The 19371-nt window shown below is 45.9% G+C and overlaps 1 protein-coding gene across 3 annotated transcripts in view; it reads left to right on the forward strand.

Annotated features, from left to right (window-relative positions):
* The window catches only part of LOC147703275 (uncharacterized), a 166166-nt gene that overhangs the window by 69742 nt on the left and 77053 nt on the right, over positions 1-19371 (forward strand). For all 3 annotated transcript variants that reach the window (XM_086931730.1, XM_086931732.1, XM_086931731.1), the window contains one exon: positions 17763-17828. In XM_086931730.1, the coding sequence (XP_086787856.1) occupies positions 17763-17828 (66 nt within the window). The remainder of the gene's footprint in view (positions 1-17762; positions 17829-19371) is intronic.

The raw sequence follows: 19371 nt of genomic DNA on the forward strand, positions 1-19371 counted from the left end.
TAAGCATGGGCGGAAAATCCGTTTCGCTCGCGGATTTTGCGGATTTTCGGTAAATTCGCAATCCGCGAGATTCGCGAATCTCCCGCAAAATCCGCAAATCCGCGAGCAGCGGAGTTTGCTCGCACTGTTCGCGGCTTCCCAGTACAACTTCGCGCCCCGCGAATAAGCGCTAAATTGCAGAAATATGATTTTAGCAAAACTGAAACTACTTACCAGGTTCAAAAGTTCAGGCTCATCATTAGTAGCCATTTCCTGTAGTGCTTCCTGAGGGGCCCCTCCAGAGTTCAGTTGCCAGTTGCAACTATTATGTGACCCTGCTCTGAACCTCAGAATAGTTACACATATGCCACAAAGGTCCTGAATTACAGCTAAGGGAGACAAGCAGGAGCCAGGCTGGAAGTTCAAATCCATTAATCAGCCCCTAATTCATTATTGTCAGTTGGGGCAGGGCAGGTGTTGTAACTAATTTTGCAACAATGAAAGCACTTAGCAAGTGCAAAAGATCACTAATCAGGAAGCACTAAGGAAGCAGGTGCCAGCTAAAAAAATATTCTGTGACACATTAATCAGCCCCAAATTAATTCAGGTCACTTGAGGCAGGGAAGGTGTGCTTGCGTTGCCACAATAATGTACACTGACTGGACAACCAGAGGGTGCTGTGATGAAACAGAGGTTGGCTTGGGTGGGCCAGAGGGTGGCATGAGTAGTCAGAGAGTGGCAGTGGTGACAGAGAGTGGCAGTGATGAAGAAGAGTGTCCCAAACAGGCTGGACACGTAGAAACAACAAGTTCGCGAAACTTGCGACCCGACAGGTAAGTTCGCGTTTTGCGAAATTGTACAAAACCCTCGCGAACTGGCAGAAACCCGCGCGAACACAAAAAAATAAAAAATCCGCAAATTCGCGAGAATTCGCGGATTTTGCGGATTGCGAGTTCGCAAATCCGCAAAATTCACGAACGCGAGATTCGCAAAATTCGCCCATGCTTAAAGCATAGCAGCTTTAAGTTTAGTGCAAGGATCTCAACTATGGACATGTGAAAGACGGCTAAAAAAAGGAGCAAAAAAATGAAATAAGAAACCATAGATCCCTCACCTCGGCTTCAGAGACCGGAAGTGGTGCCCTGCACACCCACTGAAAGGGCATTAATTAACTGACCTCAACTGATACTTTTTCACGGATGTATGACGTTACAACGCAGGCTATTACAACACCTGCCTTTACAACGCGGTTTTTACATCGCAATCCATTACAACGCATAGCGCTTTGGGGTGCTGGATAGTGAAAAGTTTAATTTACTATTCCAACACCAGTCCCCGTGGACACTGGGGAAGGTGTTGGATAGTAAATTAAACTTATTCCCTATCCTAGAGCGCCCCCCCAGCGCAATGCCTTGTAATGGTTTGCGTTGTAATGACCGCGTTGTAATGGTAGTGTGTTGTAAAAGTTTTGTTGTAAAGGTTGTTCACTCTTTTTCACTCTGAGCTCACTTGCTATGAATGACATGCGCCGTGAGGGTGAACAGTGCACTGAGCACCTAGGTGTTTGGTTTGTCTTGGGCTGCACGATAGCGCAGGTGAACATCATCTGACACTCGTTTTCTCTTTTTACTAACTACTCTGCTGAACTCGAGCAACCTGGACTAGGGAGGACAAAAAGGCACGGCACGTTTACTCTTGCTGTTCCAAGGTCAGAGGTCACAGGCGCAATCTTGCCGACCACAGCCTGTGGCTAGGGAAATAATAAATGCAAAATACAATAAGCGGTGCCGTGCTAAAGCAAAGCGCAGCACCTGTGTACATAAAATATATGCACGTGGCACCATCGTAATTAAAAAATTGCAAGACCGATGGCATTGCAAACAAGCAGCCGCAATGTCCCGGCTGCTTTGAAAGTAAACGCCTCCATGGCATGCTGAATGTAAGCAAAGCACATCATTGTGCCTAACGTAAGAGAAACTTAATAAAGAAAATAGTACACGTATCGTGTAGCAGCCAAGTAAAGGGGCCAATAGCCATGGAAGGTTGCAAATGAAGACATGACCGTACTAAGGAGGGACTAACAAGCGTATTTAGGAATCAGAAGACAGCATTTATAAAGGACAAAGACACAAGCCAATGAAAAACATGGGCAGGGAGTGTGCGGGGCTTCTCTCCCCTACTCTACTGCAACAGATCGCCAGAGCAGTGCTTGCGAGCTGGCTCAGGCTCGACCTAAAAATGAGGGCTAAAGGGCACTGCACGATCTATATTTTTGCAGATATTCAACAAGGAAGAAGTGAACATAACAATGTTAATAGTTACAGTTTAATGGGCTGAGGTATGAAGGGCAATGACAATGGACGGTTTAATGGGATCACAAATAGGACACTACACCATCTATCTTTTTACGAAAATGCAAGACTAGTAATCTAATAAATACAACAACCATCAAATAAAACCATACTCTGAATAACTCAACACATACATATAAACAGATAACAAGTATAAATGCAAAACACAAATGACACAAGAACACAACTCATAGAGACACAGCTGAAGTATATTGTGTTACACACTGACAAAAACTTACTTTACACAAACAATTCCAGCCACTCATTCCCACTTGAGCTAGGTCTAAGGACTGAGATGTTGCATCCGCTGGTTGGTGGACTGGCTGATCCATTTGAAGAAGACTGATGTCAGAGAGGGAAACCTAGCAGAAAGGGCTTTATGTGCGGTGATTATATAGTTACACTCAAAACCAAATGGCAACCAGTAGCTTGAACGTTTCTTTGACCTCATAAGATTCCCAAGAGGTTGTCTGCAATCCATGAAGCCTTTTCTACCTTGAATGAATCAATCAGACATTTGGAAAGTGCACTACTTACCTGTGAGGGTCACAAGGCGCTGGGGGGGCGGGGGTGCTGCTACTGCTCGAATAGCAAGGTCTTGAGGATGTTTCTGATGGTTAGCAGGTCCTGGATCTGCCATAGGAGGATGGGGAGGGTGTTCCAGGTCTTGGCGGCGAGGTGGGAGAACAATCTGCCACCGGAGGTTGCTCTTCGCATGTGGGGGACTGTGGCGAGGGCAAGGTCGGCGGAGCAGAGCTGGGGTTTGGGGATGCAGAAGCTGAGTCGTCTGTTGATATTTTGGACCAGTGTTGTGGAGTGCCTTGTGTGCATAGGTAAAGAGCTTGAAAGTGACGAGGCGAGGGATGTCGAGAATCAGGTGTGCAGAGGCATTTTGTATGCATTGCAGTCGTTTCACGAGTTTGGGCGAGGTTCCTCCGTAGAGGGCGTTTCCATAGTCCAGCCTGCTGCTGACGAGAGCCTGGCTGACCGTTCTTCTTCTTGCGGTGGGGATACACCTGCAGATCTTGCGGAGCATGCAGAGGGTGTTAAAGCAGGAGGACGAGACGGCGTTGACCTGCTTTGTCATGGAGAGAGTGTAGTCGAGGATGAACCCTAGGTTGCATGTGTGGTCGGTGGTTGTCGGAGCTGTTCCCAATGCGGTCGGCCACCAGGAGTCATCCCAGGCCGAGGGGGTGGAGCCGAGGATGAGGTCTTCTGTCTTGTCCGAGTTTATCTTCAGTCGTCTGTTCTTCATCCACTCGGCGACGTCTTTCATTCCTTCGTGGAGGTTGGTTTTGGTAGTGAGGGGATCCTTGGTGAGGGAGAGGATCAGCTGGGTGTCGTCAACATATGAGATGATGTTGAGGTCATGCATTCGGGCGATGTGGGCGAGCAGTGCCATGTAGATGTTGAACAACGTCGGGCTGAGGGATGAGCCCTGGGGTACGCTGCAGATGATCTCGGTGGTTTCGGAGAGGAAAGGGGGGAGACGGACGCTCTGGGTTCTGCCGGAGAGGAAGGAGGTGGTCCAGTCCAGAGCCTTGTCTCGGAACCCTGCGTCGTGGAGGCGTGTGCGTAGGGTGCGGTGGCAGCCAAATTCGAAGGTGGCTGACAGGTCCAGGAGGATGAGGGCCACAGTTTCTCTGTTGTCCAGCAGGGCTCTAATGTCATCAGTGGCAGCGATGAGGGCAGTTTTGGTGCTGTGGTTTCTGTAGAAACCGTACTGGGATGGGTCCAGGATGCTGTTCTCCTCGAGGTAGCGGGTCAGTTGTTTGTTGATGGTCTTCTCGATGACCTTTGCCGGAAACGGGAGCAGGGAGATGGGATGGAAGTTTTTGAGGTCCTAGGGGTCAGCCTTGGGTTTTTTGATTAGGTTGTTGATCTCAGCGTGCTTCTAGCTCTCCAGCAAGGTAGCTGTCTCGAAGAGATGTTAATGGCTTTCCGGAGATGGGGTGCAATGGTGGAGCTGGCTCTGTTGAAGATGTGGTGTGGGCATGGGTCTGACCGAGATCCGGAGTAGATGGTGTGCATGATTTTTGATGATGTCATTGTCGTTTATTGTTGTCCAGGAGTGCAGGGGTTCGGTGCGGAAGGTGGCCGTGAGGGCGGAGGTCTCAGAGGTTGTTGGGGCGGTCATGACGTTGAAGCTGTCATGGATGTCTGCGATCTTGCGATGGAAGAAGGTGGCCAGGGAGTCGCACAGGTCTTGCGAAGGGGGGATGTTGTTGGTGTTGGAGCTGGGGTTAGAGAGTTCCTTCACTATGTTGAAGAGCTCTTTGCTGTTGTGAGCGGTGTTGTCTAGGCGGTCTTTGAAGGAGGTTTTTTTGGCGGATCTAATGAGTTGATGGTCTCTGCGTGTGGCGTTCTTGTGGGCTGCGTGGCTGTCCGGTGTTTGTGGTGCCATTTCTTCTTTAGCTTACAGCAGATTTGCTTGCAGGCCTGGAGGTCTTCCGTGAACCAGTTGGCTTTCTTGCTGATGTGTCTGTTGGAGGGTTTCTTGATTGGGGCGTGGGTGTTGGCACAGTCGTCGATCCGTTGTCTGAGGTTGTGGGCGGCAGTGTCGGTGGAGTCGGAGGATGGGCTCTGGGCTAGGGTGATGGTTAGCTGATCTTCAGTGACTTTGCTCCAGCAGCAGCGAGGCATCTGTTGGGTGCAGTGATGCATGGAGGGTTTCCGGAAGGTGAACTGGATGCAGCGATGGTCGGTCCAGTGGAGTTTCGTGGTGTGGTTGAAGGTAGCGTGGGAGCTTGTGGAGAAGATGGGGTCAATTGTGTGGCCGTCGGAGTGTGTGGGTGTGGTGACGAGTTGTCTGAGTCCGAGGTTGGCGAGGTTGGCGATCAGGGTGGTGGAGTTGCGTTGTTGTTGTTCTCAAGGTGGAAGTTCAGGTCCACGAGGAGGATGTAGTCTGTGGAGGCGAGGGCGTGTGTACTGTCGAAGTCGACGATGGAGTTGCTGAACTGTGGCCGTGGTCCGGGGGGTCTGTAGACAAGTATTCCTCTCAGGGTGGTGTTGGGATCGGTGTGGATCTGGTAGTGTAGGTGTTCCGCGGTGCTGAGGGTGTCGTCGGTGTTGGTCAAGACTCTGAGAGTGTTCCTGTGGACGATGGAGATTCCTCCTCCTACTCCATTGGCACAGTCCCTGCGGGTGATCTTGTAGCCATCCGGGATGGCTATGGCAATGTTGGGTTGCCGAGGAGGGGTTCAGCCAGGTCTCCGTCAGGAAGGTGACGTCTGGGGAGGTTAAGTCGAGTAGGTCCCAGAGTTCAACGGCGTGTCTGCGGGCAGAGCGGGTGTTGAGAAGGATGCATCTAAGGTTGTTGCGTTCTTTCACAGTGGGTGGCTTGGTGGGCGGATGCTGGTGAAGCTGCAGTTCCGGCAGGTGAAGGGTTTCTGGGTGCGCTTCAGGGTGGCCAAGAAGCAGGACTGTGATCGTCTGGTGTTGAGCGCGAGGAGGGTGCTGGCATCCTAGCGGATACAGGCGTTGTGGATTTTGCGGGGCCAGGAATTCTGGCGCTGGGCGTGGTCCAGGCGCGGATGGGCGCAGACGGGTTTGCCTTAGGTGTTTCTTCGGTGCGCCAGCGGTGCGCCAGCGCATGTGCCGCCATATAAGAGGAGGTGGGAGGGAGGAGCAGCTGGGAGAGGGGAGTTGACGAATGGGTGAACGGGGGCAGTGCCACAGGGGACACAGCGGCAGGAAATAAGGGCAGGAACGGTGAGGGAACAGAAGGCAAAGGAGGGCACAGTCACAGGAACCAAGGGTGAAGGAGAAAAAACACACAATTTAAAGGTTTAAAATCAGAGGCAATACACAGGGCACAGAAACCAGGGTGAAGGAGGAGAAACAAGCAATTTAAGAGCTAAGCAGAGGCAATACAGTACAAGTAGGGGGGAATATGCAGCAGGGGGCACAGCGGCGGGAAAGACGGGGGCAGGAGCGGTGAGGGGACAGAGGGAAAATGAAGGCACAGGGCACAGATTGAAGCAATGATAACTGAAGGGGAGAAAAAACGAACAATTAAGCAATAAAAAAGCAATACAAAGCAAGCAGACTTATGGCACAACAGGTGGTGCTATTGCGGCATGGGGGAGTGACCTGCCTGGAGCAGGGTCAAGGGTCACTCTCCTCACCGCCCAGTGGCCGCCATAAGAAGTGGAGGTGGGAGGGAGGAGCAGCTGGAAGGGGGGTAGTGGATGAATGGGCGAGCAGAGGGTGGCGCCGCAGGGGACACAGAGGCGGGAAAGTGGGGCAGAAGGCAAAGGAGGGCACAGGCACAGGTACCAAGGGGGAAAAAGCGAACAATTAGGCAATAAACAAGCAATACAGAGCAAGCAGACTTACAGCGCAACAGGTGGTGCTGTCGCGGCGTGGGGGAGCGACCTGCCTGGAGCAGGGTCAAGCATCGTCTTCCACTATCATCCTTAGATAAATCGCCCTTATGTGCTTCTACAAATATAATATAATGATTACAATCACAGTACAATTTCCCATGAGCCCTATATAAAGCTCTTCAGGCATCATTATATGGGCAATTTGAAGAACCTTCACATGTCTGAGAAGGACAATATGGCAATAGGTCATGGTGCATTCTGTAAAGCTAACATATGAATCCTGACAGCGCCCCGACTGTTTAGGAACTCTCCCAGGGCCTTGCTTTTGTTGATACTGATGATGGAAGGAACGCATAAGTTGTCAGTCATAATCCAGGCTGGCAGGGTGTCATGTACTTTCCTCTACACCACAAATTTCAATAGACAATAGGTAAATCAACAGGCTGCCTCTCTGCTGGGAATCTAAGATTGTGAAAACTTTGTATTTGAATGATTGATCTTGGTTTTTTAAGCTGGGTATCTGACAGGGAAGGTGTAAAGGCCCAGCTGCAGTTTAGTCCTAGTCAAAAAGATAAAGGGATAATGTCAATATTCATTTAAAAATTATCCAAGACCCACGTTTGCAACATGAAATGTCATGCTAGCCAGATGCTTTCATGGACACCACGTGTGCTCACTTGGAACAGATAGCTGAGGCGTTCAGTTTTTCAAGTAAACAAACGTTTTCTAGTTTTGGCTTTGTGTAGGTCATTCTGTGTTTTTTTGCACAATAGCATTGATTTTCTTTTTTTTGCTCCTACATGGACGGGTTGGGACACATTCTTCCTGCATCATCCAGTAAGTGGGGTAAATGTTGCCTATGCATGGCGGATGGGTTCCTACATATAAATCCCATTATACCCTATGAAATTTATATTTTGGTGGACGGGATATCCATCACTGTTGTGATGGAGTAACCCATCCACCAAGATCTAAATCTTCATCATGGAGGGAAATTCTTCAAGGAAATGAATATTTTACATGAGAAGACCTACCACCCCAGCCATCAAAAAGGCAAAATCATACACCTGGTCAAGTTGGGTATCAGGTTTGTGTAATCAGAATAGCAACGAATGGGAGGCACAGAGATGAATGATATGAGTCCTCAATGCTGTTTTCTCTCAGCTTAGGAGACGATACATGTCACAAGTTCCGACATATGCTCTGGCATTCTTAACAAATATCTCCCAACAATACCCTGTGGCTGTAAGTCTTAGTCGTCTCCAAAGGACTATCCAAGTGTGTGTTGTGTCCAGCCTTAAGACAAATAGTTTTAAGTCCTGTGAGAGAAGATACAATTCCCCATTCCTATGCAGTAGATTTTGATCAACCAGTCACCCATCTTGACAATTAGCCATCCCAGTTCCAAACACACAGTTTCTGATCTTATCTTGTTGTTGAAGTCATCACCCATGATAACAATGATATATTCAATTGGGATGATCAGTGTTGATACACGTTTCTCTGGTGCTTTCTGTTCCAGGAGAGGGTATCTGTCATTCTGTTGCATTGTCCAATTTATTAGGCACTCATAATCCGGGAAGAGAAGTCATCACAACTGAGCAGATTTAAAATGTTGACTTTGATAGTGATCTGTAGATAATTTGATGTCGGGACTATAAAGCATAGTGATTCCACTCCTAGAACACCTCCTTGACTGTCCAATATTGCTACCTATCACATTGTAACATAATTTCCTGATATAACATGCATCAGGAGAAGGTTTCCCAGATTGGGATGAGATAGTTTCTACTCATTTCTAAATATACCTGCCTCAACATAGAAATATTGATAGCATGCGTGTGTATCAAGATTAGGGCCCTTTTGAGTTTAGTCTTGATTAACTGAAAGGCTTTGGGAGTCCTCTAGAACCTTCTTCCTTTTATTAGAAATTAAAATATTGAGGTTACTATCTGAGGGAAATTAGAGAAACCCAACTGATAAGAGATAACCAAACTCAAGAAGTGTTGTACCGCTTAGATGGATTTTGGGGTTGGAGCCTGTTCAACAATAATAATCTTAGCTGGTTCCAGCCACTGGCCTTAAGACATTAACAAAAACCCTAGGAACTGTCCAGTAAAAACATGGATTGGTTTTCTCCAACTTTTCCACAAGTTGCCAGGACAGGGTTTATAAGCACAAGCCACACATGACTAATGTGGGGTTCTAGATTGTGTGAAAAAAATCGAAATATTGTCTTTGAACTTCAAAATAAAGATGCCTATAAAATATCCGTGGAAGCAATATTGGAAGGGACCCAGACATTTTGTAGCACAAAGTACATGACCTCATATTCCAGCATGCCATACTGGCTCTGACTGTCATTTTCTTCCATTATATTATCAAGTGACAATATCTTCTCATGCACAGCTTGTTGAAAATAGAGGAAATATTGATAACGTCTAACATGAGCAATAATGGAGACAGTAGGCACCAGTTCATGGCTATCATGTTAATCTGCGGTACAAAAGGGGGTGGTGATGGACGGAGTATCTGAATCAATCAAACACTCACACCCAGTCAAAAGATCTGGGTTTAATCCATCACCGTTCTTTAGCCCACTCTGCCACCCCAGTTCAGACATCACTATATGTAAATCAGTCTGACCCTGTGCCTCATGGGAACAGTCCAGCCGGAAACTGCCAAGCCATGTCTTCCCTGGACCGGAAACAAGCTTCTGAGGACAGGTTTCTGGCATTTCAGCCTGGGACCGCAGTTGTTTGTGGCCTAGGTCTTAATACATTTGCATTTGCATCAAATGCAAGAGGAAATGTTTTGGAATAATAAGACTGGTTCTCATACATGCTTTCTTGAAAGCATTACATCTGTGCATAAATCCTCCTGTGTCTGGTCATGTTCCTATACGTGCAGGTCAGGTACACAGGTATGATGAACAATTCAGGAGGTTGGTGGTGGGCAAAAGAGGCCTAGGACAGGTGGGTACTGGAGATTACGTTTGGTAAGCTTTGTTAGCATTAGAAAAAGAAATGCTAATGTTTTCGGAATAATTGTTTAATGTATTGAGGTAGGGCATTCTAAAAAGTGTCCTGGGCAAGGGTTGTGTAGGTTGAAGCTTAATACTGGCAAGGTCACATCTTAGGATTTTAGCGAGGGAATGCCTATGAGTTTGAGAGCTCATAGAGTTTAGTCATTTCTCATAGTTTCCATGAATCTCTCTATCGAGGTGGCAGGCTTTGTGAAGGCATCTTCCACTCCAACCATAATGCCAGAAAGTCCTGACTTTGAGGGAGGCTAATGGGGGTTTTGTTCAATAGAAAGAAGGGCTCTGGCAACTAGAACTGATAAGATAATGCCAGAGAAGTTAGAGGACATGGCAATAACATTTGCTCATATCTGTACAAAAGGCCCTGACATGAGTGGGAGGTGAAAAAATACATCAAGGAGCTTCTGTGTGATCATTAAGGCATACCCTAGGAAACTTGAACTCTTCCAATTACATTATAAAAAATGCTACCCTAGACTAATCAGGCAGATCTATTGTTCTTTCCTCTATGTCACCTTCCTAGGAAGCTAAATACATATGGAAAATGCAAAGGAAGTTAATATGATCAACTTAAATGTTGTAGACACTGGATAGATGGACAGGCTTAGATCGAATTTGGCTGCTGGCCTTTCTCAAAACATTTTAGTGCTGTTGACAATATTCATGATGTAGGGAGTAGGGAAACAGCCACCCCACTATTTTCACAACTTTCAAATCCATCACAATCTGAATCATCAATCCGGCGGGTTAGAGTTCATCTGGGTGAACTAAGAGGGCATGTAAGGCAGCAATTTAAGTGGGGGTTAACTTTGAGGGAAAAGAAACGTAATGGAAAATGCTCGAATAGCTAACTGAATTATTTGCTTAGAACTCCTAGTGATGACAGCTGATGTCTGCAGTGTTGGATTGCAGTGAAATGAGGTATAAGTTCCAGTTTAGGAATTAGAATTCCAAAGTAAGTTAGTGAGCAAGAGAATTGCCCAGCCACAGAAATGTACCAGTGTACCTGACTGAAAAAGGTGCAAGCAGAAAACCACCTAAACTGACAAAAAGATTAGTCGGGGGAGAGGCTAGTCTGGACATAAGTGGGTCACACAAGTGCCTGGCCCTCCAAAAAGATTTATATTCTTAGGTGCAGATTTATGAGTCCCCTGCGCCACCAGTATGTCTTTTTTTGTGATGTACTGCAGGCGCATTTCACTTCTCCATATTTACAAGGAAAGGAAAAGCCACCCTGCTTGACTTTTCCTATCCTTGTAAATATGGCCCCTTCACACGCAGCACTTTGCATGGAAGGGGCGTTCCATGGCTGTTGCTGTGGGTGTTCCCACGCAATACACATGGAATGAGACACTTCCAGATTTACGAGGAATCGAAAATCTGGAATTCCGTGTCAATGCTACGCCTCACCAGGGGATGAAGCATTGCATGGATCAATGCATGCTGCATTCTACAGCATTCATCAAAAGTGGAAAATTACTTTAGTGATTGTTTTTGTGCTGGAAGGTGCCCCTTCCTGCGCAAAAACAATCACCCCATTGCTCAGCCCCATTTTGCGCCAGTGCAGGGGAGGGCACAGGAATGCGACATATCATAGTAAATATGTAGCATTCCTGTGCTCTGAAAGTGCCGCAGCATGGCGGAGCCAAAGAGCTTGCAGTGCTGCGCTGTTATGTTATGTTAAAAGTGCTTATAAAGCGCACCTACACCAGGCGGTTTCATGGCGCTGAAGTCAAAGGAGAAAGTAGCATTTACAGCACAATAGGCTAACTGACATGACTGAGAAAATGAAAGTCTTTAGCAATTTCCTGAATTGCTCATAAGGGGTTGCCAACCTCACTTCCATATGGAGCGAATTCCAAAATTACGGAGCCAGGACTGCAAAGCTAAGCCCTCCATGTTTTTTACGTTTATGCGAAGGGGTAATCAAGAAATTTGAGTTGGAGGAGAGTAAATTCTGAGAAGTAATATAGTGCTGGATCCTCGAGGAAATGAATCTGGGCCATTCCCGGCTAAGGTTTTAAAGATGGTACATCCTAGTTTGAATGCACAGGGTTTGGCCACTAGGAGCCAGTGTAGAATCATCATCAAGGGTTTGATATGATGTCGTATAGGTTGACGGGCAATCAGCCTTGCTGACTAAGACAACCAGAGTCAAGTCCTCAGTGGTCAAGAATCTACTGATCTTATGGATTCTTCGAAGGTGGTAAAAACAAGAGGAGACCACTGAGCTGATCCGGGCCTTCATGGATAAGTAACTGCTGATCAGGACCCCCCAGGCTCTTAACAAAGCTACCGGGGAGTGGAGGGCTGCCCAGCATAGAGGGCCAAAAGTTAAAATTCCATGGGTTAACAGTTCCACCCGTGAGAATCAGCTCAGTGGTATCAGAGTTGAATTTCAAGTGATTATCATTCATTCAATCACTGATAAAACTCATAGCAGATTGCAAGTTAAACACTTAGGAGGCGGAAGAATTAATGTCAAACACTAACTGTAGGTCATCAGCATAGTTGAAAGTTTCGACCATTTTTCCGCGTAAGGACCGAATCAGAGGTAAAAGGTACAAGTTAAACAGAAAGGGAGAAAGGGAAGACCCTTGGGGAACCCCACAAGTTAATTTATTTTTGTGAGAAGAGAAACGAGCAAGGCAAACTGCTTGGAATTGGTCACTAAGGTAGGAAGAGATCCACTTTAGTGCCATTCCCTGTATCCTGGCGATGCTAACACTGTCGATCAGGAGACAATGATCGACCATGTCAAATGTGGCTGATAAATCAAGGTGTTTCAGAGCCTGGGTGAGGCCCTTGTCAGCTCTCCCTCTGAGCTCATCCTTGACTGCAAGAATGACTGACTCGGTTGAGTGGGCAGGTCTAAATCCTGTCTGGCGAGAGTCAAGAAAGTGAGATTGTTCGATAAAGGAACAAAGGCAGTCTGTCATGTGGGCTTCTAAAATTTTACTTAAGTAAGGCAACAGAGAAATGGTGCGGTAATTCCTGAGGACCAGAGGATCTGAATTGGGTTTCTTCAAGATGGGGACAATTTCAGCAATTTTGAGGGTGCAGGGGACAATACCCAATTTGAGGGAATTGTTGAGAAATAAAAGGGGAGGATCCGGGGAGGTAAGAAAAGCTTCACGTAGAATATGAGGCGGGCAGCAGTCAGTGGGAGAGCCAGAGCTGACTCTTTTGAGTAGAGTGAAACAATTTTCCTTTGAGATTAAGGGGATTTGGTCTAGAAGAAGTGGATTTTTGCATAGATCAGGAGATGGCAGTGTGGACATGGGAGGAGAGATGCTGGCCTTGATAATGGCGATTTTCTCAATAAAATAAGAATTGAAAGAGTCACATAAGGCCTGCGATGGAAAGAGTTTCATAGTGACTCCGTCTGGGTTGGTGAGTTTGTCCACTATAGAGAAAATATCTTTGGGCTTATTAGCCGAGTTAATAATTTTTAAGGAGAAATAGTCTACCTTAGTCTGAAGAATGGCTTTTTTGTATTTTTTTAGTTGTGTTACATAGAGAGCTTTTTTGTCCAAGGAATAATCCTGCCTCCACGTGTTCAGCTTGCCGTAGTGCCAGTTTATTAAATTTCAAATCATTGGAAAACTAACGTTGGGCATCATGAGATTGCTTAATTCTGATATTCTTAAGGGGATGATATGATTGCTGGCAGATTCAATCCACATCTCGATATTTTTAGCCTGAATGTCAAATGGTTCCTGTGCCATAGGGACAGTGGCAGTTAATAGTGAGCAGAAGTCACTAATTTTGACACAGTTCCAATTTCTGGCCAAGGGATTTATTTCCTGTAATTTTTGGGAGGGTAAATACTAGATATCGTGAATGGGATAAGATGGTGGTCTGACTAGGTGCACAGGGAAATTGTAGGCTTAGAAATTTCTAAGTTAGAGGACCAAACTTATTCTAGAATATGCCCCTTTATGTGGGTACCTTCTTCATGTGTTGGATGCAGTTCATTCCAGAAAGAAGATCAGTGATATCTAAGGATTCAGTACTTCCCCGTACGTCACTGGGCCAATAATTGAAATCACCAATTATGAGAAGTCTGGCATAGTTTATAGCTAAGTGTGAAATCATTTCACCCAACAATTGAGGGAATGTGGGCATGAGATAGGGAGGTCTATAAAATAAACAGCAGATAAAAGAATATTGGGATGATTTAAATTTCAGTATTAGACTGTCAATTAAAGGGATACCTGTGATCCCCAGTACAGTAAACTGAAGTTTCGATGAATAACAGCTGCAACCCCTCCCCCAGCTTTACCTAAGGGCCTGTTTAACAGAAGAATGCAGTAATTATCAGGTACTACTGCCACCATTTCAGGGGCACATTCATCAGAGAGACACGAGTCTGAAAGTAGGAGGATATCAGGTTTATCAGAGTCAATAAGCTGAAATAATTCGAGCTGATGTTTTACCATTGAACAAGTGTTCAAATAGCTGATTGCAATATCCTTCACCTCAGGAGTAATAGTAACTGAAGGGGCCTTGTCGTTTGTATAGGTTTCCCCACCATAAGCGACTCCTAACATTGTATCCTCAAGTGCCGAGATCCCTAACTCGTTAAGGATAAACAGAATCTCAGGGTCTAAGGTCCACGTCCCCTGTAATTGTCTCAGTTCAGCTGCTGAGTAAGTAGTAAAACGGGCATGATGGTTGGCCCCTAGCACCGGACGGGTGCAGATGGGCTTGCCTTTGGTGCACCTTTGTATCCACGAAGAAGGGTGGGGTAACTCATGTCACCCCAACACCAGTCGCACAGCAACATGTAACCATTCACAGTCTGCTTTAATTCGATACTCATTTTTTAGCCATCTTTTAAACATTTCTTATCCATATTTATTCTCCTTCTTTTGTTGCACCTTTGGCACGCCCGCTGCCCACGTCCGCTGTGCGACGGGTACAACATGTGACTTATATAGGCAGCCCGCTCCACCCCCAGCAGCCCCACGCAAACAGCAGACCGGAATTTCAAAGAGCCGGCAGTCTCCACAACAAGGGGGAAACCGTGTGGTGGACCAGAGTGCTGCGTGGAAACAACTGATCAGCTGAGGTAGAAGTGTGGGTAAGAGAGCCACAGCACACAATTTTAAAACAAGAAAACTGTTGGAACAAAACAGAAAGCAAAGATTGTGCAAATAGTTTTAAAAAGACTCCAGGGGTAGAGTCAGTATCATCATCTGACTCCTAAATGTATGTCTCCGCTGCTGCACTTTTTTGTAGATCTGCCCCTAAGTATTGTGAGTGGGCATCCCAAATTCAAGAAGGAATGGGGCCCTGAAGGTAAAAGTTACAAATTTTACCAGTTCCAAATGGGTAATGACAGAAGGACGTGGTTGATTAAAACATGATTCCTAGCTCACTTCCATCCGGCTCAAGCTCCTGATGGATACGTCGGTCTTAACAGACCAGGCCGGCTTCATCCCTGGCAGGCTACCGCTCATAATTGGTGGACATTCTTTTCCATACTTCAAAATGTAGACCCAAACTGGAACTAGCGGAGGTCTTTCTAGATGCCACAAAAGCCTTTGATTTGGTAGAATGGGGTTACCTTTTCACAATACTCCAATGTTTGGGTATCCCTAACAGATTCATGAACTATATCAATCTACTATACACAGCACCCACGGCCAAAGTCCAAGTAAATGGACTGGTCTCGTCCCCGATCGCACTTTCGAGGGGCACTTGCCATGGGTGCCAATTATCCCTCCTACTATTCGCCTTTGCAATGGAGACCCTAGCAGCCAAAATTAGAACACACCATCATGAGAGTGGGTTACAATGTTTCTTACACCCCATACTTATATCATTATACGCAGACAATGTCACACTCTATGTCAAAGAACCGCGTCACAATCTGAATCCACTACTCAGGGAGTTCGTTAAGTTTGGTGGCATATCAGGGATTCATATAAACTGGGCTAAATCTCAGGTTTTCCCACTGACTGAAGTTGCTACACCATTTGCTATAGATTATTCCATAGCCTGGTGTAATGGCGAGGTGAGATACTTAGGGATCACAATTACGGCGGAGCGGGAGGAGCTGATGCGGCTGAATTATGGGCGCACAATGGACCATATCACTGATGTGTGACTCGTTGGAATGCACTTCCATTAAACATAGCAGGTTGCATCTCCCTAATAAAAATGGTAATCTTACCTAAATGTTTATATTTGTTCTTAAATATCCCATACGACCAGGGTAAACATTTTTACTCTAGCCTACGTGCAGGACAGATCAGGCTGATATGGGGAGGCAAACAACTCCGGATAAAATGGGACACACTAATACGTTCATGTGCACAGGGGGGATTTGATATTCCCAATTTCAAATTATACTTCTTGTGCTCTCAGGCACACTTTGCCCATTTTTGGTTCAGCCCCCCTCGATACACACCTCATGTAGCAACTGAACACTGGCTCGCACACCCTATCCCATTAGAGGGGGAAATACTCTCAACGCTCAAGCCCCGAGAATCACATCCCACCTCCATGGGTTGCATGCTCAAGGCCTGGCAACATATAGCAAGATGAGCACAAACAGCATATTTATACTCGCCACTGCTACCCTTGGTATATCATCTACAGAGCCCCTTGCTGCAGGAAGGGGTGTTTAGAAAGACGGCCCGGAATATTTGCCAATGGGGCGATTAAAATTTAATTGGTAAATTCCGCACATTACACCAACTCTTCTCAGACCCACCGTCCACTACAATGGAAACATTTGTATATACCTGCTTACAGCATGGGCTAAAAGAGTGCACACTGGAGTATCCAGCGCAGCCTATGTTGCTTTCACCATTACACCATGTATTACATACACCCACAGACTCACATCTAGTGTCTGCACTATACCATGCTACATATACTGATGCTCCATATTCCACATGTTCCACCAGCAAAAAATGGATCAGCTGAATTGGAACACCCCCTCACTGACACACAATGGGTATTTTGTTGTAAACAAACTGAACAAATTTCCTTGAATAGCCCCCTGCGCATCACTCACTACAAATTTCTTCAGCGTAGTTACTATACTCCATTAACATTATACAAATTTGGTCTGCAAGACACGAGTAGATGTGACAGATTCAGAGCGGAATCTGCTGACTTCCATCATTTAGCTTGGTCTTGTCCAGGTGTATACGAATATTGGAATATGGTCCTCACCGCACTAGACCATATGGTTTCCATACAACTCCCAAGGGCTCCCTTGGTGGCTCTACTTGGCTATATTGAGCAGATCCCGGCAAAACACCGCAAATATGTGTTCTTTGGACTAATGTTGGCAAAACGGCAGGTAGCATGTCGGTGGGGCAGAGGGAGGGCACTTAAATTGAAGGAATAGATGGGTGATATGATTTTATGGCAGGATCAGACAAGCTTATATGCCGAACTGCTACTGACTGCTTCACGCCCAAGGGATATATTGGGCCCACTCCAGTCATACTTGTTGGCACACCTGGATGCTGGCGAATAGGAAACTTCTGTGGAACCCGTGAAGTAGTAGACCCCGCCCCTGTTGGTTGGCTCCCCCAGAGACATATGTGAAAGATGTGTAGTTCTTGTCATGCACCATACAATGATGTATCCACGGATTGTATTGATGAGATAGGAAATGAGGTAGTCCATGAAACTGCTATGCATTACTGTGACTGTACGTATACTCTGCTGTGAATTGGTCCTTTACAAAACGTTGATTGTCTCTTGCATACAAATGTGAGCTATGTATGTATCATCCTAAATAAAGCAATTAAAAAAAATGATTCCTGGCACACTTCATGTGAGAATCTAAAGGCCAAAAATAAGCAAACGTTTGCTTATGTATGTCATTGTGCCGTCTCAATGGTAGCAATGATTATTGTAATCATTTGATCAATTGTGTCCTGTCATTGCCATAGAATATGGTAAATGAAAGGCAAAACCTTTTAACTGTGGCAATAAGTACCAATAGTTTTACATCTTCAGTTATTGAACGGAAAAACTGTTTTTACTGCCTTTGGAGGGCTCTTCTCACCTTTGTGCTTCTTTCTTTTGTAGTTAGGCACTGTCCTGCCACATTTAGTGCAAAAGATCGGTGAACTTGGCTGTGCGCTGAAGGATAAAGTAAGATTGTTTTTAATTTACTGTTATTTACTTTGGAATCAGTAACCTGATTGTAGATAGTGCATCAGATCATAGTGATGATTCTAGATGTAGTGGGCTGTGGGTGACAGATTAACCTCATGGGTGGGGTGTCCAGATATAAGGATGTGTTCTTATTTCAAGAAATTAAAGGGCTGGTTAGTGTTGCACAGGTTGCTGCCTCCCACCCCATCACCCCTGTTAGAAATGGGGGTCTCTAGTTGGCAGAGGTAGGTACCTTTGTCCAAGTAGGGACCCATCTTCCCAGTCAGAGTAAGCGAGATACACTTTTAAAATAACCTCTGTTCACTCCCTTAGTAGCTTGGCACGAGCTGACAGGCTTATACCAAAGGTAGTGTTTAAAGCACATGTGAACACAAACAGTAATACAGTGAAAACACTACAAATGGACACCCCACCAGTTTATCTACACCAATCAAGACCTAAACGACAAAAATCCACAGTACAGTAATACAATTATAACTTTCAGGGGGTTGTGGCTAGGCAGCTTCCATGGTGGACGCAAGCTTCTAGAGCTCCAGCATCAATCCTTTAATTATCCTTCACAGAATGACAATCCTGCACCATCGTAACACATATGGGGCCAGATGTAGGTAAATGGCATTTACCGATTCGTAAATACCGAATTTTACCGATTCGGTATTTACAAATTGGTAAATGCTATGTAGGTATATTTACCGAATAATTTAACGAATCTGTAATATTCGGTAATTACCGAATCGGTATTTACCGATTCCGTAATTGCCATTGATTCCTATGGACCTTGAGGCCCTTAGGAACCAATGGCAATTACCGAATCTGTAAATACCGATTCGGTAAAATTACCGAATTGACAAGGGGGACAGGGTGTCACTTTGACACCCTGTTGCACCCTTGATTCAGGCTTGTGTGCCATGTGAACCACATACATGCCCTTAAGGCATGTATGTGTGCCACATGGCACAGGTGTACATGCACAGATGTGCATGTACACATGAATTCGTTATTTACCGTCAAATAGTATTTGATGGTAAATAACGAATTCTGTAGGGCCTCTGGCACTGTTTTCAGTGCCACCTACATCTAGATTTACCGAATCGGTAAATTTACCGATTCGGTAAATTTACAGAATCGATCAAATTTGGGCCCCCTACATCTCAAAAACCAAATACCGGTCGTAACGGCCGAAATCGGCCGTTACTGACCGGTATTTGGCGACCTACATCTGGCTCATGATGAGGTAACAGGCTGCTGTATGCGTACAGTTGCTGATCATCACTTAGAGTCCCCATGGGCACGCGGATCATCAACAGAGCAGGTACCTGAGACCTTGGCGGCAGATGCGGGTGCAGGAGACGAGTCGCAGGAGGCACCAAACTCAGTTGTGGTGGTGTAAACCCAGGGAGGGACACTGGCCCAGTAAGGAGTGCGGAACAAGCTGGAGGTCGGTGCAGATGAGTTGCACTGCCTGCGGACCTCAGTATGGTGATAGCTGAGGTGAAACAGCATGCGTCCGCGTGCCATT

Source organism: Lissotriton vulgaris, chromosome 7, assembly GCF_964263255.1.
Source record: "Lissotriton vulgaris chromosome 7, aLisVul1.2, whole genome shotgun sequence".
NCBI lineage: Eukaryota > Metazoa > Chordata > Amphibia > Caudata > Salamandridae > Lissotriton > Lissotriton vulgaris.